This window comes from Anolis carolinensis, unplaced genomic scaffold, assembly GCF_035594765.1.
Source record: "Anolis carolinensis isolate JA03-04 unplaced genomic scaffold, rAnoCar3.1.pri scaffold_7, whole genome shotgun sequence".
Classification (NCBI taxonomy): Eukaryota; Metazoa; Chordata; class Lepidosauria; order Squamata; family Dactyloidae; genus Anolis; species Anolis carolinensis.
The window spans coordinates 25,206,852-25,231,824 of record NW_026943818.1 but is presented as its reverse complement, the minus strand read 5'-3'; the positions used below and the strand labels follow the sequence as shown (position 1 = coordinate 25,231,824).

Sequence of the window (24,973 nt, the reverse complement as noted above, 5' to 3'; positions counted from 1 at the left end):
CCCTGAGAATATTTTTTTCATGGTTGTGTGGACAGCCTTGACTTTTTGTCCCAGGAGCTCCTATCACTTCCGTAGGAATAACAACTTGCTGGCTTGCTTATCTGATTCGAGCTCACAGGAACCTTGTGAGATGGATTGCCCTCCTTTCGAAGTGACAGATGGGGAATGGAGGTTGACAGGAACACTTGCCCAAGGTCTCTCCTTTTGCCCAGAAGCTGGGAGGCCAAGTGTAGGTGGCTTATTGTATACCTTTAAAAAAAAACCCAAAAAATTATTAGTAAGGAAGCATTACTCTCAACTCTTTTGGAAATACAGGCTGACAAATCTCTTTAAATAAATGGGAAGTTCTATTTGCAAAAGAGTTTCAGAGGAAAGCTTTAGCCATGATTTGCTGTCTTTCTCCAGAACATAGTGAACAAGAACATGCTCAGATGTTTCCACAGGAAAAAAAAAACATGTTGGGTTGTTAGCTGGGATTTTATTAAGTTGACCTTTTAGTAATAGCAGTGGCGATATATCGAAATAGACATGCGTGAGTGCTTTTCTTTGTTTTATTAATACAGGGGCTTACATTTATTTATTTACTAGCTGTACCCGGCCACGCGTTGCTGTGGTATTGTCTGGTGGTGTTGGTGAGAAATTGTTGAGGTAGTGGTGGTATTGAATGTGTGTTGTATGGTTGTCTTTATGTTTAGTATGCGTTTGGTTGTTTGTGTACTGTGAAAGTGGTGACGATAGAGGGGGTCTATGTGCGGAGCTTAGCCCTCTAACTGGCAGCAATTGGATAAAAACAATTATTGCTCTCCCTCTAATTAGGACTTTATTTTTCTTTTCTTTTTGTTGTATCAACCTAGAGCCGTGGATGATGGGTTGTGTTGTCAAATTTTGAGGTTGGGGGGCCTGTAGTTTTGTTGTTTTGTGGGTCGCCGTGATGCCATCACTCTTTTATAGATAGATTTATTTATTTATTTACAGTATTTATATTCCGCCCTTCTCACCCCGAAGGGGACTCAGGGCGGATTACAATGAACACATATATGGCAAACATTCAATGCCAACAGACAAACAACATACAGTATAGACAGACACAGAGGCATTTAACATTTTTCCAGCTTCACGATTCCGGCCACAGGGGGAGCTGTTGCTTCACCGTCCACTAGTGGCTGTACTTCCTCATTCCTTTGCTCGTGTTTTGCTGGCAGTTTTATGGTGTTGTAAATTAGTTAAATTAGCCTCCTGCGTACCTAAATTTCCCTAATTGACAGATGCAACTGTTTTTCGGGGCTGCATAGGTCAACAGCAAGCTGAGCTATTTAATGGTTGGGGGCTTAACCCAACCCGGGCTTTGAACTCATGACCTCTCGGTCAGTAGTGATTTACTGCAGCTGGTTACTAGCCAGCTGCGCCACATCTCGCCCCAATAAAATTTATTTATATACTCGAGTATAAGCCTAGTTTTTCAGCCCTTTTTTAGGACTAAAAAAATCCTCCTCGGCTTATACTCAGGTGAGGGTCCTTTCAGGTCGGCTTATACTCAAGTATATATGGTATATTTATTATTTTTCTCTATTATTATTGGTATTGTTACATTTATTATTTTATCCTATTATTATTATTATCACATTTATTATTTTACTCTATTATTGTTGTTACTTTTACATTTATTTTATTCTATTTTTATTATTAATAATACATTTATTATTTTACTCTATTATTACATTTATTATTTTACTGCATTTATTATTATTACATGTATAATTTTACTCTATTATTATTAAAAGGATACATAAGTACATTTACATTGAAGAAGATGAAAATAATGATTTAATCAGAGTTGGACAATCTTATCTTAAATTACAGCTTGATGTAAAGATTCAAAAACATTTAAACTACAGTAGAGTCTCACTTATCCAAGCCTCGCTTATCCAAGCTTCTGGATTATCCAAGCTATTTTTGTACTCAATGTTTTCAATACATCATGGTATTTTGGTGCTAAATTCGTAAATACAGTAATTACAACATAACATTACTGCGTATTGAACTATTTTTTCTGTCAAATGTATTGTATAACATGATGTTCTGGTGCTTAATTTGTAAAATCATAACCTAATTTGATGTTTAATAGGCTTTTCCTTAATCCTTCCTTATTATCCAAGATATTCGCTTATCCAAGCTTCTGCTGGCCTGTTTAGCTTGGATAAGTGAGACTCTACTGTACTGATGCCTCAATTAATGTAATTTTATTGGCATCTCAGTTTATACTGGGGTCAATGTTTTCCCAGTTTTTTTCTGGTAAAATTAGGTGCCTCGGCTTATATTCGGGTCAGCTTATACTCAAGTATATACGGTATTTACTACATTTATATCCCGCCCTTCTCACCCTGAAGGGGACTCAGAGCGGCTTGCAGAGGTGGTTTTAAACCAGTCCCTTCCTCTGAAACACAGCTTATAGTACCTGCTATTTGTTGGCAATCTCTCATCCAAGTACTAACCAGGACTGAACCTGCTTAGCTTCCAGGATTGGATGGGATCAGGTGAATTAAAGGGGTTTAGTACAGTATAGTATAGTAATTTAATGTTTTATTAGCATAGCACAATATTAGCATTAAATTACTATACTGTACTATATTAAATTACTATACTATACTATATCTATATATATAAAAGAGTGATGGCATCACAGCGATGCACAAAACAACAAAACTACAGCCCCCCCAAACTCGAAAATTGGCAACGCAATCCATCATCCCCGCCTCCAGTAAGATACAACAAATTTACACATAAAACACTATCACAACACCAAAAAATGCCAAAACTAGGTACGCATGCGCAAAAACACCATGCTTCGAACCTTTATGGCGCTCGCGCGCGCACACACACACAACTGTCAAAGCCTCCCTCACCCTCTCTCGCGACCTCCACTGCCGCTGTCTTTGAAAAAATAACATCACTACAGATCCAGACGCCATTACAAAACAACAAAAGTAAAGGCCCCCCAACCTTGAAATTTGGCAACATAACCCATCATCCACGGCTCCAGTAAGATACAGCACAATTAGATGCCAAACACAATCACAGGGCCAACAAAAGCCCAAAAAACGCAACAGGCGATCTGCGCCTGCGCGCACACCGCCCTCTCCTCCCTTCCCGCGCGCACACACATCATCCTTAGCCCAGGAGGCCTCACAAACACCTCGCCTCAGAGCTGGGCCTGGGCTGAAGGAAGGAAGGCAGGCAGGCAGGAAGGCGGATTCCTCTCTGCCCTCCCCCCCCAATCTCCTCCCCCCTCAGGGCCCATGGAGGGTCGCGGAGCAGGCCCCCTCCTCCAGCCCCTCTCCCCTCCCCTCAGCGCCAGGAAGGCCCCGCGGACCCCCGCCTCACCCTCTCTCCTCTTCCCGGCCTCGGCCTCGGCCTTCCTCCTACCGGGCCCTCCCTCCGCAGCGCCGTCTGCACCCTGGTCCGCCTCAAGGACTTCTTCCCCGGTTCTTTGAGGACTTCAAGGTGAGGGGGGAAGAGGAGGGCATGGCCCTCCAGCAGGCCTGGGCCTCCCCTCCAGTTGTTTTGGGCGCCAACTCCCGCCCTTCCCAGCCTCAGGCCCCTTCCTTTTCCCCCTCACCCAGTTAAACGGCTGGGGGGGGGGGTAAAGAGCCTCAGACCAGGAAGGGTGGAAGTTGGCACCCAAAACAACTCGAGGGAAGGCCCAAGTTGGCCCAGGCTCAGCCCCCCCCCCCTTTTCTGTTGTTATTGTTGTTGTTGTTGTTGTTGTCACCCACAAATCACAACCCCCTCCAATGCCTCAGCAGCCCCCCTTTTTTCCCTCTGAAGCCCTATCGCCCTCACCTTTCCCTTCCCTGTCAGTAATAATTATTATTAATATAATAATAACTGCTCATCATTTAAGAATGTAATAATAACCAATAATAATAGTAATTTATTATTGTTATTATAACAGTAATAATCATTCAACAATGCAATAATAACTAATCATAACAAGTTATTATTATTACAATAATAATAAACATTCAAGGCTGTCATAATAATAATAATTATAACACTGATAATCATCCAACAATGTATTAACAATTCAAAATAAGAGTAAATTATTATTATTATTATTATTATTATTATTATTATTATTATTATTATTATTACAGTGATAATCATTCACAAATGGAATAATAATTATTATAACATTGATAATCATTCAACAATATAATAATCACTAATAATAGTAACTTATTATTTTTATAACACTCTGAAATCAGGAAAATTGGGAATGCCACAAAACAAACTATCACAGCCAGCTAACACCTCCCAAGAAAGGATTCTTCCAGAAAGGAAGCTCACAATGCAGTGAAGCAGTGTGTATTACCAGACTCATTATTAGTACTATTATTATTATTATTATTACTATTATTATTATGTTGCTGTGAACCGTAAAAATGAATACAATCTGGCTCCAAATATTCAAAACCAATAAAACCAATATATAAAAATTACTCTGCTATAATAAAACAGAACAATACAATCTCTAAAATCAAAACACTACATAAAGAACAACAATCTGAAAACAGGGCCATTCCACACAGGAAACAATCAGGGCCAGCTAACACCTCCCAACAAAGTATTCCCATCATCAAAGTCTGGCAAATCCTCTGTTTTCTGAGATCCACACACAATAGAAGCACATAAAATATCGCAAACAACACCACTCTCAAAACAAGGGAATTACAGACAGGAAACAATTAGGGCCAGCTAACACCTCCCAACAAAAAATTCACTCAGCTAGAAAACAGCCAGGCTTTAAAGCTGCAAGCCCATTACATGCTAATCATTTTCCCTAATTCCAACATTCATACTTCCCTCTAACAGACAAAAAACAATCAGAAATATTGTATATTCACAACCTTGAGAAAATAATCTCCCCTGATGGCGCAGCGTGTTAAAGCGCTGAGCTGCTGAACTTCTGCACCCAAAGGTCGCAGACGAACACAGCCCCCACTATTAGCCCCACCTTCTCCCAACCCAGAAGTTCGAAAACATACAAATGAGAGTAGATGAATAGGTGCCTCTGCGGCGGGAAGGTAACGACGCTCCATGCAGTCATGCTGACCACATGACTTTGGAGGAGGCTACAGACAACGCCGGCTCTTCGCCTTCAAAATGCAGATGAGCACCAACCCCCAGAGTCACACACGACTGGACTTAATGTCTGGGGAAAACCTTTACCTTTCCCTTAACTACCACCAATTCCTCAATACTTTATTTCCCAGACCACCAGACTTCGCCACAGCAACGCGTGGCCGGGCACAGCTAGTATACTATATAACAGGGGTCCCCAAACTAAGGCCCGGGGGCCAGATGCAGCCCTCCGAGGTCATTTACCTGGCCCCCACCCTCAGTTTTATAATATAAAGTGTAGTTTTAATTGACTACACTTCCCATTGAAATCCTGATAAATGTATGTTGGTTAAAATTTTTATTTTTAAATATTGTATTGTTCTTTCATTGTTCTTGTTGTTGTTGTTGTTGTTGTTTTTGCACTACAAATAAGACATGTGCAGTGTGCATCGGAATTTGTTTGTATTTTTTTTTTCAAATGATAATCTGGCCCCTCAACAGTCTGAAGGATTGTGGACCGACCCTTGGCTTAAAAAGTTTGAGGACCCCTGCTATATAACATTAAATTACTATACCATACTGTACTAAATTCCTTGAATGCAGAGTGAATGCAAAAATATAAAAATCTCATCACCTGATTTTTTTTTTCATTTCCACAGTTGGATTTGATCACAGATCTTCTGGGAACACCGTCACTGGAAGCAATGAGGACGGCTTGTGAAGGCGCCAAGGCACACATACTCAGGGGTCCTCATAAACAGGTGGGCTGGAGAGAAACCCTTTCAGAAATCCCTCTGAATGAATGAATGAATTGTTTATTATACCAGCCATAGACCATGACATCAAATAATATAACATTATTATTATTATTATTATTATTATTATTATTGTTATTATCATTATAATTATTTAGGCTGGGTGGCCATCTGTCAGGGGTGTTTTGATTGTGTTTTTGCTGCACAAAGGCAGAAGGGGGTTGTACTAGATGGCCCATGTTGTTTCTTCCATATCTATTATTATTATTCATATTAATATTATTAGGGCTGGATGACCATCTGTCCTGGTTGTTTTGATTGTGCTTTCTCTGCATTAAGTCAGAATGAATGGGTTTGGACTAGATGGCCTTTAGAGATCCCTTCCAACTCTAGGATTCTATTAAAGGAGTCTTAATCGTACACGATCCAACAGTGTGATGCTGCAGCTGAAAAGGCCAATACCATTCTAGGCTGCATCAATAGGAGACACCTGAGAGAAGGCGAAAGGGAACTGATATGACACTTTACCTCCGCTGATTTTTTAATTGCTTTTAATCATAATTATTTAATGTACCTGTTTATTTTAATGTACAATGTTTAGTATTGTCTTTTGTTTAAAATTTTTATTTTTATTTTTGTTTCTATAGGCATTGAATGTTTGCCTGTTACTATGTTGAAAGCTAGCCTGAGTCCCCATGGGGAGATAGGGCGGGTACAAATAAATTATTATTATTATTATTATTATTATTATTATTATTATTATTATTATTATTATTATTATACAACCTTTAAAAGTACAATAAGCACTTTCCAATACAAACATTAAAACTTATTCTATATGCTGGCTCTTCACAGTCTCAGTGATGTGATAACAATAACAATGTCTGATTTGTATCATCCCAACGGTCTCCATTTCCATTTCTAGCCAACATTATGGACTTTACCAATTTAGCTCGATTTTTTTGGGCTGCGACTGCAAACGTGTCAACCTTTAACGTTAGATTTTGGAATAATCCGCTAACAAGTCACAGATAACTGCTGACTGTTGCCATTCTGCCCTTTTAAAAGGGTTCCCAGAAGATCGTTTCTAGGGTCATTATACAAAGGGCAATGTAACAGATAGTGTATTAAATCTTCTCTTTCCCCCGACCCATAAATACAAAGTCGTTGGGCACGAGGGATCCCTCTATATCTTCCCTCTAGCCAGTCTGATGGCCTTGTTTGGAGGTGCAGGCTTGTAAATGCTTTTCTTAAAGCTATAGATGTTACGTCTTGGAGATACTGTTGACAATATTGGTACCAAATAGTGAAACCCTACTGTTTACTAGTCGCCAGATTGTCAGATGCATCAATTTCAAAGATTTTATCTCTAATTCTTGTCCAATAATATAATAATAATCATTATTATTATTATTATTATTTAAAAAACTTTATTTCTAGACTGCCCTCTCTCCCCATAGGGACTCAGAGCGGTTAGCATACATATAAACGGCAAACATCCAATGCCACAACTTCATCACTAATAACATGGCAATAATATACACATATTAATGTATTTATTTATTTATTTACAGCATTTATATTCCGCCCTTCTCACCCCGAAGGGGACTCAGGGCGGATCACATTACACATATAGGCAAACATTCAATGCCTTTTAACACAGAACAAAGACAAACAAACATAGGCTCCGAGCGGGGCTCGAACTCATGACCTCCTGGTCAGAGTGATTCATTGCAGTTAATTGCACTGGCTTGCTCTCCCACCTGCGCCACAGCCCAGCACCACAAATTCCACATTAGAAATGCAATAAATTTAAACATGACACTCAATAAAAACATTATTGCACAGAGCCAGTGTATACCTCAACCGATTTAAATGACCACGTTGCTGAAAATGTTCAGTATTTGTTCTGCTTTCACGTAGACTATAGTTAATCCTCCTCCTCTCTGTATGCTAAGGTGCATAGATGTGTCTTTAACAGTTTCTGACAGGAGAGGAGGGTGGGGGCCATTTTTATTTCTTTAGGGAGGGAGCTCCAGAGGCAGGGAACGATCATGAAGAAGGCTCCCTCTCTCATTCCCACCAGCCACACTTGTGATGGAGGTCGGATTGAGAACAGGGCCCCCTCTCTCATTCCCACCACTCTCATTCCCATCAGCCATGCTTGTGATGGGGGTGGGACTGAGAGCGGGGCACCTCTCTCATTCCCACCACTCTCGTTCCCACCAGGTACGCTTGTGATGTGGGTGGGACTGAGAGCAGGGCCCCCTCTCTCATTCTCACCACTCTTGTTCCCATCAGCCGTGCTTGTGATGGAGGTTGGATTGAGAATAGGGCCCCCTCTCTCGTTCCCACCACTCTCACTCCCACCAGCTACGCTTGTGACGGGGGTGGGACCGAGAGCAGGGGCCCCTCTCTCGTTCCCACCGCTCTCATTCCCACCAGGTACGCTTGTGATGTGAGTGGGACTGAGAGCAGGGCCCCCTCTCTCGTTCCCACCACTCTCACTCCCACCAGCTACGCTTGTGACGGGGGTGGGACCGAGAGCAGGGCCCCCTCTCTCATTCCCACCACTCTCATTCCCACCAGGTACGCTTGTGATGTGGGTGGGACTGAGAGCAGGGCCCCCTCTCTCGTTCCCACCATTCTCACTCCCACCAGCTACGCTTGTGATGTGGGTGGGACTGAGAGCAGGGCCCCCTCTCTCGTTCCCACCACTCTCACTCCCACCAGCTACACTTGTGATGTGGGTGGGACTGAGAGCAGGGCCCCCTCTCTCGTTCCCACCACTCTCATTCCCACCAGGTACGCTTGTGATGTGGGTGGGACTGAGAGCAGGGCCCCCTCTCTCGTTCCCACCACTCTCGTTCCCACCAGCAGCACTTGTGACTGGGGTGGGACTTATAACAGGGCCTCCTCTGCTGACCAAAGTGGTCTATACAGGGAGTGACCCGAAATGGTCTATACAGGGAGATGAGATTTGACAAATAGCCTGGACTTAATGCACTTGTCCAAGTGCATTAGGGTTGTTGTTGACCCCTCTCCATCTTATAGCTCTGCATTTCCTTTTTATTGCCAAAGTACAATGCTGTACATTTCTCCTTGTTGAAAAACATTTTGTTAGTTTTAGCCCAGCTCTCTATCTTTACACTAGCCGTTCACCTTAAGAAAGGTACAATTCCTTCATTTTTCCTAAAAAAAAATTCCAAAAAAGAGAAAGAAGCAGGCTCGCAGCATAGGAAGCCTTCCATTTTGCCAGATTCTGTAAAGCTGCTGTTTGCAATTTAACCTTTTCTATTAATACTGTCCCATAAATAGATGCGGGAAAGGCTTGATGGCTTTGTTATATTTCAGGCATAGTGTGCGCTAGTCCTTGGTTGGCATCTAGCATATTCCTCCCACATACCAATAACAATTAATCATCTGCCACTAATAGGGAAAGTCTTATATAATCTCTCCTTCCTTGCTCTTAAGGTTTTTTTTTTCCTTCAACACCTGCGCATGCTAGGACTTCTATAATCAGCTTTGTTTTTTTTGAGGAGATCAGTTGTTTTGAAAAGGTGCCCTGCTAAGGAAATGATAGTGGAGGAAATGATAGAGAGCCAACGAACGGCGTATAAAGCCAGAATTTTAGCCAAAGTGCTTTTCCTGGACAAAAGAAGCCCAACAGCCTTTTTTGGATTTGTATAAAGAGGTCAGAGCTATTTTTATCTGTGGAAATTACTTTTAATTGTGAGTTCTTTTTCTCCGCTCATTCGATAGGAAAAGAAAGAGAGCATCTTATCTCTCAAATAGTTACCACAATTTTGAAATTTTGACCTACAACTCCTAGAAATCCCAGCCAGTTTACCAGCTGTTAGGATTTCTGGGAGTCGAAGGCCAAAACATCTGTGGACCCCCAGGTTGACAACCACTGGGTTAGAGCAAAAGGTTGACAAACTTGATGTTGTTGGACTTCGATATATGTCTCGTGGATATGAATATAATAATGTCTAACTGTATTAACATCATTTTAGGAAAATTGCATTGGATGTATATTTACTAAATGATTCAATTAAGTCTCTTTCTCTCCTTCTTCTTGCTCATAGCCATCCCTTCCTGTCCTGTATACATTATCAAGTCAAGCTACACATGAAGCCGTTCATCTCCTTTGTAGGATGTTGGTCTTTGATCCAGTGAGTTGATGTTTTATATTTACAACTAGCTTGGGTACCCAGCGTTGCCCGGGCTGTTTGAAAAAGTCAATTTTTTAAAATGTACAAAATGTATAAGGTTGTGGATTAACTGCAACTGACATCATGCCAGGTTAACCCCCCAAAATTCTCATCAGTATGTTGGGCAAGTTTGCTCTGGGTGCATCATCGGTAGGGTTCATTGTGCTCTCTAGCTGTAGGATAAACTACATGTCAAAAAGTGGTTAAATTGAGATGAATTACCTCCATCAGTCTCAATCCCTCTCCCGACGAATTTGGCATCGGCTCAGATCGCACAGGGACAAAGTTCAGACTTTTCAGCTTTCAGCTGTAAACAGTGGCTTAAACTTTATTGCAGATACATACATCTTATATACACAGCATGCCAGAGAACTCCATCTGACTTCTTCAAAGATTGTATGAGAAGTATGCACACACATTTCAGTCTTATCTTGAATATGACGTATATCCTGTCACAGATCGGAACCTCCAACTGCTACACTCTAGCAATGCATTCCCACTCTATGCATTTAACCACTGCACTACTGGGTTACAAACTGACAGCCAGCTTTAAACTCTTAAGCACAATTTCATACTACATAAAAACAATTTCATCAACACTACAACTCCCACTATGGTGAGTCAGTCTCCCCAAACCCCTCCAGTCGGTTGAGTTAGTCATGAGATTATGTGTGCCAAGTTTGGTCCAAGTTTGATTGTGGGCGAACTACAACTCCCAGAAAGGCTGGTGACTCTCCTGACTGTGGAATGGTCTGGAAGGAAGAGTTTTCTTAGAGCCTAATCCGCACCATAGTGTTGGGGGGACTCCCAAAGTCCATCCATCCCAACCCCCTGCAGTGCAGGCACATACAGTCAAAGCACCCCGGCAGATAATCATCCAGTCGAGAAGTAGCCTCCACCGCATCATACTGTTGACTCATGTTCAGCTTGTGATCTAAGCAGACTCTTGGATCCCATGGACTGTTCGCTCCGGTTTCAGAAGTACCTGAAGGGTCTTTCCTGCAAACTAACCCTTCTGTTCTGAAGTTATCTGAATATTTAGTTACTATCATGTCCAGCGTTTAAATTCTCTTGATGTGTTTTATGTTGTTTTTATATTGTTACAATGTTTTAATTTATAGATTTGTGTTTTTAACCTATGTTGCTGGGCTTGTCCCCATGTGAGCTGCCCCAAGTTCCTTCGGGGAGGAGGCAGGATACAAAAATAAAGTTATTATTGACACAATGACATAGTCTGACACAACAAACAAAAGAGATATGCTGGATTCCGTATAATAAAATCACAAGTTGAACACTTCCCAAGTGTCTAGGACTGTGTAATGTATTTTCGGATGATGCGCACAGATCCCAGTCGAGTGGCCTTTTGCAGCTGGCAGATCATAATTTTTTCAATGCCTATTGTTTCCAAATGCCGACTGAGATCTTTTGGCACGGCACCCAATGTGCCGATCACCACCGGGACCACCTGCACTGGTTTCTGCCAGAGTCTTTGAAGTTCAATCTTGAGGTCCTGATAGCGGCTGAGTTTTTCCTGTTGTTTTTCGTCAGTGCGACTGTCACCTGGGATGGCGACATCAATGATCCAAACCTTTTTCTTTTCCACAACTGTGATGTCTGGTGTGTTGTGTTCCAGAACTTTGTCAGTCTGGATTCGGAAGTCCCACAGTATGTTTGCGTGCTCATTTTCCAATACTTTTGCAGGTTTGTGATCCCACCAGTTCTTTACTGCTGGGAGGTGGTACTTGAAGCGTAAGTTCCAATCAATAATTTGGGCCACATAGTTGTGCCTCTGTTTGTAGTCTGTTTGTGCGATTTTCTTACAGCAGCTGAGGATATGATCCATGGTTTCGTCAGCTTCCTTGCACAGTATGCATTTTGGGTCAACAGCTGATTTTTTGATCTTGGCCTTAATTGCATTTGTTCTGATGACTTGCTCCTGGGCTGCAAGGATCAGGCCTTCTGTCTCCTTCTTCAGGGTCCCGTTCATGAGCCAGAGCCAGGTCTTCTCCTTATCAGCTTTTCCTTTTAATTTTGTCAAGGAACTTTCCATGCAATGTTTTGTTGTGCCAGCTGTCAGCTCTAGATTGTAGTGCGGTTTTCTTGTACTGTTTTTTTTGTCTGTTGTGCTTTGAGGAGTTTCTGATTTTTGACTTCAATCAAAGCAGGTTCATCACTTTGCTTTACATATTCTGCCAGGGCATGTTCTTCTTCTTTGACTGCTAATAATAATAATAATAATAATTATTATTATTATTATTATTATTATTATTATTATTATTATTATTATTATTATTATCATCTTCTCCCCGGCCCACTGTGAATTTGTGCAGGCCCCACTTGTCGCTCTTCACTCTTCCAGCGAAATGGCCTGTGTTCTGAGCCCACAAGCTCACCTTCCTTCCCAGCGGTGGCTTTTCTCTCTTTACAACTCTGGGGACGTGGGAGTCATTCATGCAAAGGTGTTTAGTGACTCATTTTAGGCTCCTTTCCCTGTGTTTTCGGTGTAGGTAGCAGATCTGTTGCCTCGCTTCGGGTTTGATTGGCAGCAAGTAGGCATTTGCCATCCTGTTAACAGATGCCTTTTCTCTTCTGCCACCCTCGCTGGCTCTGAGTCCTTTGCTTGGGGCTGGAATATTTTTCTCCTGCAGTACAGGAATAGCATCCTACATCTGGGATGGCCAGAAGGGGAAAGCTTGGGCAAATGAGTCGCTCTTTGCTCTTTTTCTTCAAGATTTCAAAAAAGGAAGAGTATAACTTGGCTTTTGGAACTAAATCTGGCCGACGGACTACAGTTTGCCCAGCTTCAACCGTAAAAGACTGTACTGGAAACCATTTGTGTCTCTCTTATCCACAATTTTGCAGAATAGCAGAGCCTTGGAAGCATCTGGATGATGTTACTATTTATTGTTACAGTGTTTATTTTTTACTCTGTGAATTGCATTTTTATATCATTTTCATTTTAATTGTGTTGCCCCATGTGAACCGCCCCAAGTCCCCTTGGGGAGATGGCGGTGGGATATAAAAATAAAGTTATTATTATTGACACAAATAGATAGTATGACACAGCAAACAAGATATATATGCTGAATTTCGTATCAATAATAATAATAATAATAATAATAATAATAATAATAATAATACAGTAGAGTCTCACTTATCCAAGCTAAACAGGCCGGCAGAACCTTGGATAAGCAAATATCTTGGATAATAAGGAGAGATTAAGGAAAAGCCTATTAAACATCAAATTAGGTTATGATTTTACAAATTAAGCACCAAAACATCATGTTATACAACAAATTTGACAGAAAAAGTAGTTCAATACGCAGTAATGTTATGTTGTAATTACTGTATTTACGAATTTAGCACCAAAATATGATATATTGAAAACATTGACTACAAAAATGCATTGGATAATCCAGAACCTTGGATAAGTGACTCTTGGATAAGTGAGACTCTACTGTAATAATAACATTATTATTATTATTATTATTATTATTATTATTATTATTATTATTATTATTATTATTTGGAAAACTACATATTATTATTATTATTATTATTATTATTATTATTATTGATATAAAATCCAGCATATATATCTTGTTTGCTGTGTCATACTATGTCTCTGTGTTATTATTGTGTTATTATTATCATCTGGAAAACTACATATTATTATTATTATTATTATTATTATTATTATTGATATAAAATCCAGCATATATATCTTGTTTGCTGTGTCATACTATGTCTCTGTGTTATTATTGTGTTATTATTATCATCTGGAAAACTACATATTATTATTATTATTATTATTATTATTATTATTTTCTGGAAAACTACATAATATGCACAACTCATTGGAGCTTATCACACTCATTCGTTTTCCATGTTTTTTATGCTATCCATGTTTTATTAATTTGTTATTGATAAGTTTTTATTGACTGGTTTTATTTGATGTGTTTTACTATGTTATGTTTGGGCCTAGCCCCATGTAAGCCGCCCTGAGTCCCTTCGGGAAGATGGTGGTGGGGTATAAAAATAAAGTTATTATTATTATTCCTATTTTCAGAATTGTTTTCTCAGCTTTCAGGAGGATTAATAATTGTTGGATCAAGTAGCAGACAATATGGGAGAATTTTGCTTAAGATTATGAATAGCTACTGCCAACTAATTTTGAGCTTTGATGGATAAATAATTTGGCAGCTTCTTGGCTTCTAATATAGTCAAAATATTCCAATATCACTCAACATTTATTAGCAATTTATTTATTAGCGACATTTATATCTTGCCCTTCTCACTCCGAAGGGGACTCGGGGTGGCTTACAAGTTATATATACATACAATATACTGTATTATTATCATAGCACAATATGAGCATTATATACATATATACTCGAATATAAGCCGACCCAAATATAAGCCGAGGCACCTAATTTTACCACAAAAAAACTGGGAAAACGTTGACTCAAGTATAAGCCGAGAGCGGTAAATCTCAGAAATAAAAATAGATCATAATAAAATTACATTTTTGAATATTTACATAAAACTGTAATTTAAGATAACACTGTCCAACTCTGATTAAATCATTATTCTCAACTTCTTCAATGTAAATGTGCTTATGTATCCTTTAAATAATAATAATAATAATAATAATAATAATAAAGTAAAACAATAAATGTAATAATAATAAATACAGTAAAATAATAAATGTAATAATAGAGTAAATTAATAAATATAATAATAATAAATAGAGTAAAATAATAAATGCAATAACAATATCAGAATGAAATAATAAATGTATTAATAATAATAATGAATAGATTAAAATAAATGTAACAGTAGCAATAATAATAAGAGTAAAATGATAAATGTAATAATAATAATAATAATAAGAAGAAGAAGAAGAAGAAGAAGAAGAGTAAAATAATAAATCTAATAATGCCAATAATAATAGAGGAAAATAATAAATGTACCATATATACTCGAGTATAAGCCAACCTGAATATAAGCCAACCAGGACCCTCAACCAAGTATAAGCTGAGGGGGGCTTTTTCAGTTCTAAAAAAGGGCTGAAAAACCCAGCTTATACTTGAGTATATACAGTATTACTGTATTGTACTATACCACTATATTGCAATATTATTAGTAATATTACATGTAATATAAATATACAATTATAATGCTGTATTATCATTATATTGAATTATATTATAATATTATCAATATTATATGTATATACATTATATTATTAGTATAGCATAATATGAATATTATATTATTATATTGTTATATTGACACAGGAGACATGCCTCCCTTCTTCACTCTAGTCCTTGGTGGGGGGAGGCTTTAGGCTTTAATCCCGATCCGTGGTCATGTGTAATGGTTTATGGGATAAATAGGAGTGTAATCCAAAGTATCTGGCTGAAATTGTTTCTGAAGCAAGAAACAACAATGATATTGAAAAGTGTATTGAATCAGCATCCTTTTGAGTCGCCTTGCAAGGCCCGTGAGACAGATTGAAAGTCCTAGAGGCTATTTGCGTAAGCCTGAGTGGTTTGGAGGTGTTGAAAAGGCATTAGAGAAGACGTTTGTTGACTTGGGAGAGCACAGAGCATGACATTTCCTCCTGCTGCTGCCAAATAGGAAGAAGTAAGCCATGAAAGGGAGATTTAGCAGCATTGGTTTTCCTTGGGAAACACTGCCTCCTAGCGGCATCCATAGTCGGACATGGAAGCGAGGGAAAACCTTATTATTATTATTTCCAAATTCATACCCTGTTTTCCCAAAAATAAGACATCCCCTGAAAATGAGACCTAGTAGAGGTTTTATTTATGTATTTATTTATTTATTTACAGTATTTATATTCTGCCCTTCTCACCCCGAAGGGGACTCAGGGCGGATTACAATGAACACATATATGGCAAACATTCAATGCCAACAGACAACAACATACATTAGACAGACTCAGAGGCATTTTTTAAACATTTTTCCAGCTTCACGATTCCGACCACAGGGGGAGCTGTTGCTTCACCATCCAGTAGTGGCTGTACTTCCGCATTCCTTTCCTCGTGTTTTGCTGGCAGTTTTATGGTGTTGTAAATTAGCCTCCCGCATAAAGCGTCCCTAAATTTCCCTAATTGACAGGTGCAACTGTCTTTCGGGGCTGCATAGGTCAACAGCAAGCCGGGGCTATTAATGGTCGGAGGCTTAACCTGACCCAGGCTTCGAACTCATGACCTCTCGGTCAGTAGTGATTTATAGCAGCTGGTTACTAGCCAGCTGCGCCACAGCCCGGCCCCTTGTTGAATTACTAAATATAAGGCCTCCCCCGAAAGTAAGACCTAGCAAAGATTTTATTTGGAAGCATGCCCACTGAACAGTACACCAGAGCATGCAGGATCAGTAAATGTACATACCATAGATTGTTGTACATGGAAATAATGGTAGTAACAAGAAATTCTTGATAGGATTCAAAGTTTGTCTGGTTATGCTGGTTTGTGATGACAACTACTGTACAATCTATATCTATCTATCTCTATCCATAATAAAAGTGAAAACCCGTATATGTGGCATGGGTGTCTGCTCACATAGACAGCCTTCACAAACAGGCTCCAGTTCCCAGTGCTGAGGAGCCACCAAGTCACTTCTTTCCACTGACATTGCGGTTACAGCGAGCACCACGAACATGTATCCCAACCCCTGCCAATGTCCTCCCCAAACACTACGGCCTGCCACCCAAGGAATGCTTTCGTTTGAGGACCATTTCATCCTAGATTTTGCACTTTCCTCCACCACAGGCAGGCATTCTAGGGTTCTCCATTGGTGTGAAATTTGCATGACCCCGCCCACTGCCCTTCCCTTTCAAATCTGTCTGCATAACAAACACAGCAGAACTGAGCAGGAACTACACTTCCTGGAGGAGTTTGGGGAATTGACTTCACATGGTGGAAGTTGTAGTTCTACAAAGACAAGTATCCACTATTACAGTAATACAGAAATCATTAAACCTAAATTTAGTTCAATACATCAATATGAAAACAGATACAAAAGGCGTTGTTAAACAATCAAACAAAGGACTGTTACATTCACAGTAAAAACAATATTTTTCTATTGAAAGATGAATGTACTCTTCTCATAAACAATAAATGTTCTTTAGTTCTTTAATTGTTCCACATACACAAATTGAGTCCTCTTCTTATATATAATGATTGTTCTTGTTTCTTTATTATGGACTAGCTGTGCCCGGCCACGCGTTGCTGTGGCGAAGTATGGTGAGACTGTACTGTATATTGATAATCTTATATTATCTGCTTAGAACTGGATTATATGAGGCCCCTTCTTCATAGCTGTATAAAATGCACACTGAAGTGGATTATATGGCAGTGTGGAGTCAAGATAATCCAGTTCAAAGCAGATAATATAAGATTCTAAATGGGTTATATAACTGTGTGGAAGGGCCTTGAGTCCACACTGCCATATAATCCAGTGCAAATTAGATAATATGTGGAAGAGGCCTAAGTGAGGCCTAAGTCTGCCTGTACCCTGGGCTGAGTAGGTTGCTAGGAGACCAAGTGGGCAGAGCTTAGCCTTCTAACTGGCAGCAATTGGATAAAAACAATTATTCCTCTCCGTCTAATTAGAACTTCATTTTTCTTTTCTTTTTGTTGTATCAACCTAGAGCCGTGGATGATGGGTTGTGTTGTCAGATTTCGAGGTTGGGGGGCCTATAGTTTTGTTGTTTTGTCCGGTGCCCTGATTCCATCACCCTTTTATATATATAGATAGTAGACTCCAAAACCACAACCTGTTTCAACTCAAAAGAGTCTTCATCAGGTGGATTGTAGTCCTTTTTTTAGTTGGTTTTTTTTTTTGAGTTTTTTTTAATGTGGATCCTATAGGGAACATATATAGTGGCTACCAGTTATTTACAATACATATAGTTACACGAGACATACACGATACACAACAAAGATAATGTAAAAGTCATACTCACAGAAAGATCTAAGTTTTAAACACGCATCCTCTGCAAACAGTTTGATTCCAATGCGAGTATGAAACTGAGTAACTGATTTCACTCTTAAATGGCAAGCACAATGGTCAGGTGGTTGTAAAGTAATGTAGTTGCTGTTACTCCAGAGTCACATTTAAAGGAAGACTATCAATCTTTACAAGAAACAATCATAAGAGTTGGTATTGTTCAACCCCTTCGGGTATTCCGTTTGGAGCGTGAAAATCCAAAAAGATTCACGCTGTAGGAGCTTCGTCTGAAATCTATGCCTTTGGAGGTGTGACAACTTCTAGAACCTGGACCCGGAGTGATTCAGGATTGTGTTTTAGATCTTCAAAATGTTTATAAAAAATCGAATCAGTAGAAAGTTTCCTGATCTTACTTTTGCGTTCTATAATACGGACTTTGGCTTCCCTTCTCGTTTGGCCTATATACATTATACATATATACATTATATACATTATACAGGGACATGTGATGGCATAAATAATATACATGATACATTATACATATATACATTATATACATTACTAGCTGTGCCCGGCCACACATTGCTATGGCAAAGTGGTGGTGGTATTGGTTAAAAATTGTTGTGTAATTTTTATTTGACGTTATTTGTATTTTTAAATTAATTTTATTGTAAGTTATCTTTTTATTTATTATATTTTATTATTTTCTTGTATTATTTTTAGTTATTTTCTGTTATTATAGTATTTTATTGTATTAATTTTTTAGTGTTTTTAATTATTTTTTTAGTGTTTTTTATTATTTTTTATTGGGTTGCTAGGAGACCAAGTTGGAGGAGCTTAGCCTTCTAACTGGCAGCAATTGGATAAAAGCAATTATTCCTCTCTCTCTAATTAGTACTTTATTTTTCTTTTCTTTTTGTTGTATCAACCTAGAGCCGTGGATGATGGGTTGTGTTGTCAAATGTCAAGGTTGGGGGGCCTGTGGTTTTGTTGTTTTGTAGGTCGCCGTGATGCCATCACTCTTTTATAGATAGATAGATAGATAGATAGATAGATAGATAGATAGATAGATAGATAGATAGGTAGGTAGATACAGGGACATGTGATGGCATAAATTACCCCCTCAGTGGAGCAAGTAGCAAAATGGTTTATTTTATATTGAAATTTAATGTGATGATCCTTAAAACAATTGTGGGCCTATAGAACAATGGTGACAAGCGAAATTACCCACCAGGTTGGATTTAGTAATATGTTGTGTGGAATCTAAATCTGAATGAATCAAAATGTCTTTGATATTTTGTGTTCTCCTGTGGGAGATAAGAAGGGGATGTTCACAACCTGCCATGTCACTTACCAAATTCCAGTATTTTCTCACTGTTTTATTACATTTTTTAGATAAATTGGTCAATGTAAGAGGCCACACTACTCTGTTGTCTCTAGGTCTAATCTTGTCATTTAATATAGTGATTTATAGTTCACCTGCAATTGAACCTTACCCATGATGGACCAGGACCAAACTTGGCACACAGAGCCCCCATAAGCAATAGAACATATTGGACTACTTTGGGGAAAAGGGAGTTATAGTTCACCTGCATCCAGAGGAACTGTGACCCCAATGGACCGGGACCAAACTTCGCTCAGAGAAGCCTCATGAAATCTGGGAGTTGTAGTAGTTCACCCTCATCCAGTGTCAGTTCCTGGAAGGTGTAGGACACAAAGATAGGCTCACACAGCTTGGAGCTATGGAAAACTTTATTGAATCCGCCTTGCCAAGATGACCGCAAAGCTTCTACTGCCCTTCTTCCGCTCTTTCCCCCGGTATATCCAGTTGTTTCTTCCCTCCCCCTCTCACGTCTCTTCTTCCCCATTCACACCTCCCTTTCCATTGTCCTTTCCCACGTTTGAAGACCAGATCAAGTCATAAATCAGCCTTCCCAACCAAATGGTCTTCTTTATCCAACTTGTTGTGGTCAGGTGTGAAAAAGGGCAGCTTGGAGAATGCTGATCTTTTTTGCATCCTGACATCCAGAGAGCACTGCAGCCAGGCGATGACCAGCCAACGACAGATCTGGACCACACTTGGTACACAGATCCAAAATGGCCACCTTTGAATACTGGCAAAGTTTGGGGAGGATTAACTCATGACTCTGGGATTTGTAGTTCACTCACTCCAAATTGAGAATACATAACATTCAAAGACATATACTGCCTTTCTCAAATAACCCGGGCACCGCCGGGTCCCCAAGCTAGTATATGATAAATGTTCATATTTTTTTGTTCAACAATAAATGCTAATTCTTCTTCATGGAAAAATAAGACATCCGCTGAAAATAAGACCTAGTGCAACTTTGGGAGCAAAAATTAATATAAGACACTGTCTTATTTTCGGGGAAACGCGGTATCCAGCTTTTTGTGTTTTTGCCTTCCCTCTTAACTCCAGTCCAAGCGAATATCTGCTAAGGATGCCTTAGCTCATCCATATCTGGACGAAGGGCGTTTGCGATACCACACCTGCATGTGTAAATGTTGCTTCTCCACCTCAACGGGACGCGTTTACACCAACGATTTCGAACCTATCACGAACCCCAAGTTCGACGATACGTTTGAAAAGAACCTCAGTTCTGTTCGGCAGGTGAAAGGTGAGTATTTTGAGTCGTGATGTTGCACCTTTTGTGCCGCTTTTTGTGCCTCGGTAGAATGCACATGAAATGAAAGGGTGTTTATAGTTTTAATATAGATTATTGGGTTGTTGCGAGGTTTCCAGGCTGTATGGCCATGTTCCGGAAGCATTCTCTCCTGACGTTTCGCCCACATCTATGACAGGTTGTGAGGTGTGTTGGAAACTAGGCAAATGATGTTTATATATCTGTGGAATGTCTATCAATATATTGTTCCACTACTTTCGATGTATTATGCTAACTTATAAAATAAAATTAACAATGAATAGATAGATAGATAGATAGATAAATATAGATATAGATATATATATATACAGTAGAGTCTCACTTATCCAACATTCACTTATCCAACGTTCTTTTTTGTAGTCAATGTTTTCAATATATCGTGATATTTTGGTGCTAAATTCATGAATACAGTAATTACTACATAGCATTACTGCGCATTGAACTACTTTTTCTGCCAAATTTGTTGTCTAACATGATGTTTTGGTGCATCATTTGTACAATCATAACCTAATTTGATGTTTAATAGGCTTTTCCTTAATGCCTCCTTATTATCCAACATATTCGCTTATCCAACATTCTGCCGGCCCCGTTTATGTTGGTTAAGTGAGACTCTACTGCATGTGTGTGTGTGTATATGTGTGTGTGTGTGTGTGTGTGTATGTGTGTGTGTGTGTGTGTGTGTGTGTGTGTATGTATGTATATATATATATCTGTGGAATGTCCAGGGTTGGAGAAAGAACTTTTTTTACTGTTATTATATTGTAGTATTTGCTTTTAATGTGTTTTTTTCCAGTTGAAATTGCTGTTTTTACATGTATTCTACTTTGTTTTATTATCTGTTTTTGGGCTTGGCCCTGTGTAAGCTGTCCCTGCAGTGAGATGGAGGTGGGATAGAAAAATAAAATTATTATTATTATTATTATTATTATTATTGACACAACGACATAGTATGACACAGCAAACAAGATAGATATGCTGGATTTCATATCAGAAAATCACAAGTCGAACACTTCCCAAGTGTTTAGGACTGTGTGATGTATTTTCGGATGATGTGCACAGATCCCAGTAGGGTGGCCTTATTATTGTTGTTGTTGTTGTTGTTGTCTGTTGGAGGCAAGTGTGAATGTTATAATTGGCCACCTTGATTAGCATTGAATGGCCTTGCAGATTCAAAGCCTGGCTGCTTCCTGCCAGGGAGAATTCTTTGTCAGGATGTGTTAGCTGGCCCTGATCATTTCCCCGTCTTCTGAGTGTTGTTATTTATTTACTGTCCTGATTTTAGAGTTTTTTAAAAAATACTGGTAGCCAGATTTTGTTCATTTTCATGGTTTCCTCTTTTCTGTTGATATTCTCCACATGCTTGTGGATTTCAGTGGCTTCTCTGTGTTGTCTGACATGGTGGTTGTGAGAGTGGTCCAGCATTTCTGGGTTCGCAAATAATATGCAGGTTGGTTGGTAGAAATCAGGACAGTAAATAACGAGCAACGCTTAAAAAAAACCAGGAAATACAGACAGGAATATATCAGGAAGGAAGCAGCCAGGCTTTGAAGCTGCAGGGCTATTTAATGCCAATCAAGGTGGCCAATTGCTTATCGTTTCCCCGTTCTATGCAAATGTGTTACTGACGTGTGTACCCCAGTATATTTTATCTGGTTTTTATCTGTTTGTCCAAAGCTGTGTTCCCTTCCTTCCTTCCTTCCTTCCTTCTGCAATTCTTTATTATTTTATGTTTCAGAAATTATTCATCAGTTCATTTTGGAACAGCAGAAAGGAAGCAGAGTACCGCTGTGCATCAACCCACAATCTGCTGCTTTTAAGAGCTTTATTAGGTAACTGTATGTAATCACATCTGATATTCATTTACTTTTTTTTCTTTAGCAGTATGGCAGGTTTCTTTTTTAAAAAAAAAACCCTATAAGGGCTTTGCAAGACTTTTAGTAATATGCCTAATGTATTCTTAAAGAGGTGTCTTAATGTTTACAGTGGTAGGTTTTGTTAACATGGAGTAATGTTTAGAAATGTACAAGCCTCCCGCTCATTACTTGTTGATTATAATTTTTTATTTGTTACTCTATTTAAGTATTAATTTATTTCTCCCTTTCTACTTTTAATAACGCTCATCTATATATATAAAAATGTATGTAATGTATGTTTTTCCCATGAAGTAAACCACAAAACCACTGAACCAAATCACACCAAATTTGGCCACAAAAGACATAGTCATCCAGTCTATGTCTTTCAAACAAAAAAACCTAGAAAAATAAAGCCCAAATTAGAGGACGAGAAAGAGCTGTTTTCCCCCTTTAGAAATGGCTCGAAACGGTAGGCCCCACCCCCTTTAGGCCCAGCCCCCTGGATTAACTGGATTATATGGCAGTGTAGACTCAAGTCCTTCCCACACAGCTATATAAACCAGAATGCCAAGGCATATAATCCACAGTATTTGCTTTGAACTGGATTATCTTGAGTCCACCCTGCCATATAATCCAGTTCAGTGTGGATTTTATACAGCTGTGTAGAAGGGGCCTCATATAATCCAGTTCTAAGCAGATGCTATAAGATTATATATACACACACACACACACACATACAGTAGAGTCTCACTTATCCATCGTTCTGGATTATCCAATGCATTTTTGTAGTCAATGTTTTCAATGCATTGTGATATTTGGTGCTAAATTCGTAAATACAGTAATTACTACACAGCATTAATGTGTAATGAACTACACATTTCTGTCAAATTTGTTGTATAACATGATGTTTTGATGCTTAATTTGTAAAATCATAACCTATTTTGATGTTTAATAGGCTTTTTCTTAATCTCTTCTTGTTATCCAACATATTCACTTATCCAACGTTCTGCCGGCCCGTTTATGTTGGATAAGTGAGACTCTACTGTGTATGTATGTTTTTAATATATATGTAATATATAAGATTATCTATATAAGTAAAAGAGTAATGAAATTTTGGCCTAGGACAAAACAACAAAACTACACGTCCCAGAAACACTAAACTTGGCAGCACAACCCCTCATCCATGCCTCTACGTTCATACAACAAAAAGAAAAGAAAAATAAAGTCCTAATTAGAGGGAGAGGAATAATTACTTTCATCCAATTGCTGCCAGTTAGAAGGCTGAGCTCCGCCCACTTGGTCTCCTAGCAACCAACTCACCTCAGGGGACAGGCAGAGTTAGGCCTCACTTAGGCCTCTTCCACACTCCCTATAAAATACAGATTATCTGATTTTAACTGGATTATATGGCAGTGTAGACTCAAGGCTCTTCCACACAGCTATATAACCCATTTATCATCTTATATTATCTGCTTTGCACTGGATTATCTTGACTCCATACTGCCGTATAATCCACTTCAGTGTGCATTTTATCCAGTTGTGTAGAAGGGGGCTCATAGAAGGGGGCTTAATGTCAGGGGAAATCCTTTACCCTTTACCTTAACTACCACCAGTTCCTCAATACTTTATTTCCCATACCACCATAATTCGCCACAGCAACGCGTGGCCGGGCGCAGCTAGTAAATATATAATATGTACTGTGGTATAATAATACAGAACAATACAATCTCTAAAATCAGGATAGTAAATAAAGAGCAACACTCTGAAAACAGGGAAATTCCAGACAGCTAACACCTCCCAACAAAGGATTCCCCCAGGCAGGAAGTATCCAGGCTTTGAAGCTGCAAGGCCATTACATGCTAATCAAGGTGATTAATTGCAGCATTCATACTTGCCGCACCGAGACTATTAATTGCCATTCAACCTGGTCAACCAAGGATTCCACAAGGTAGAAAGCGGTCAGGCTTGCAAGCAGCAAGGCTATTCAGTGCAATTCAAGATGGCCAAACAAGGATTCCCCGACAAAGGAAGTAGCCAGGCTTCGAAGTGACTCTTTGATTGAGGGTGCTACTCCAGCTCGCCAAGCAAGGATTCCCCTAGGTCAATGATGGGCAAGCTTTTGCACTTGGTGTGTCAAACTTCACCAAAAAACCTAGCATGACTTGGGTGGTGTGTCACTTCGAGAAAAAAATCATAATTTCACAATATATATAGTTTAAATAACAAAAATATATAATTGTAATATATAACTGTATTTAATAAATCAAAAACTATTTACTACCATTATTTCCATGTACAACAATCTATGGTACCTCTTGCAATTTCCACGCTGATTTCAATCTATTGTAGTTTCAATGTAGTTATGAATA

At 39.1% G+C, this 24,973-nt stretch overlaps 1 protein-coding gene across 2 annotated transcripts in view; it reads left to right on the top strand.

Moving 5' to 3' along the window:
- nlk (nemo like kinase) overlaps nucleotides 1-24,973 on the top strand; it is a 104,437-nt gene that overhangs the window by 75,207 nt on the left and 4,257 nt on the right. The window contains exons 7-10 of one of the 2 annotated variants that reach the window (XM_008122640.3): nucleotides 5,781-5,882; nucleotides 9,965-10,051; nucleotides 20,508-20,706; nucleotides 22,487-22,586. In XM_008122640.3, the coding sequence (XP_008120847.1) occupies nucleotides 5,781-5,882; nucleotides 9,965-10,051; nucleotides 20,508-20,706; nucleotides 22,487-22,584 (486 nt within the window). In that variant the 3' untranslated portion in view covers nucleotides 22,585-22,586. The remainder of the gene's footprint in view (nucleotides 1-5,780; nucleotides 5,883-9,964; nucleotides 10,052-20,507; nucleotides 20,707-22,486; nucleotides 22,587-24,973) is intronic. The other variant, XM_003228817.4, reaches the window with a different exon arrangement.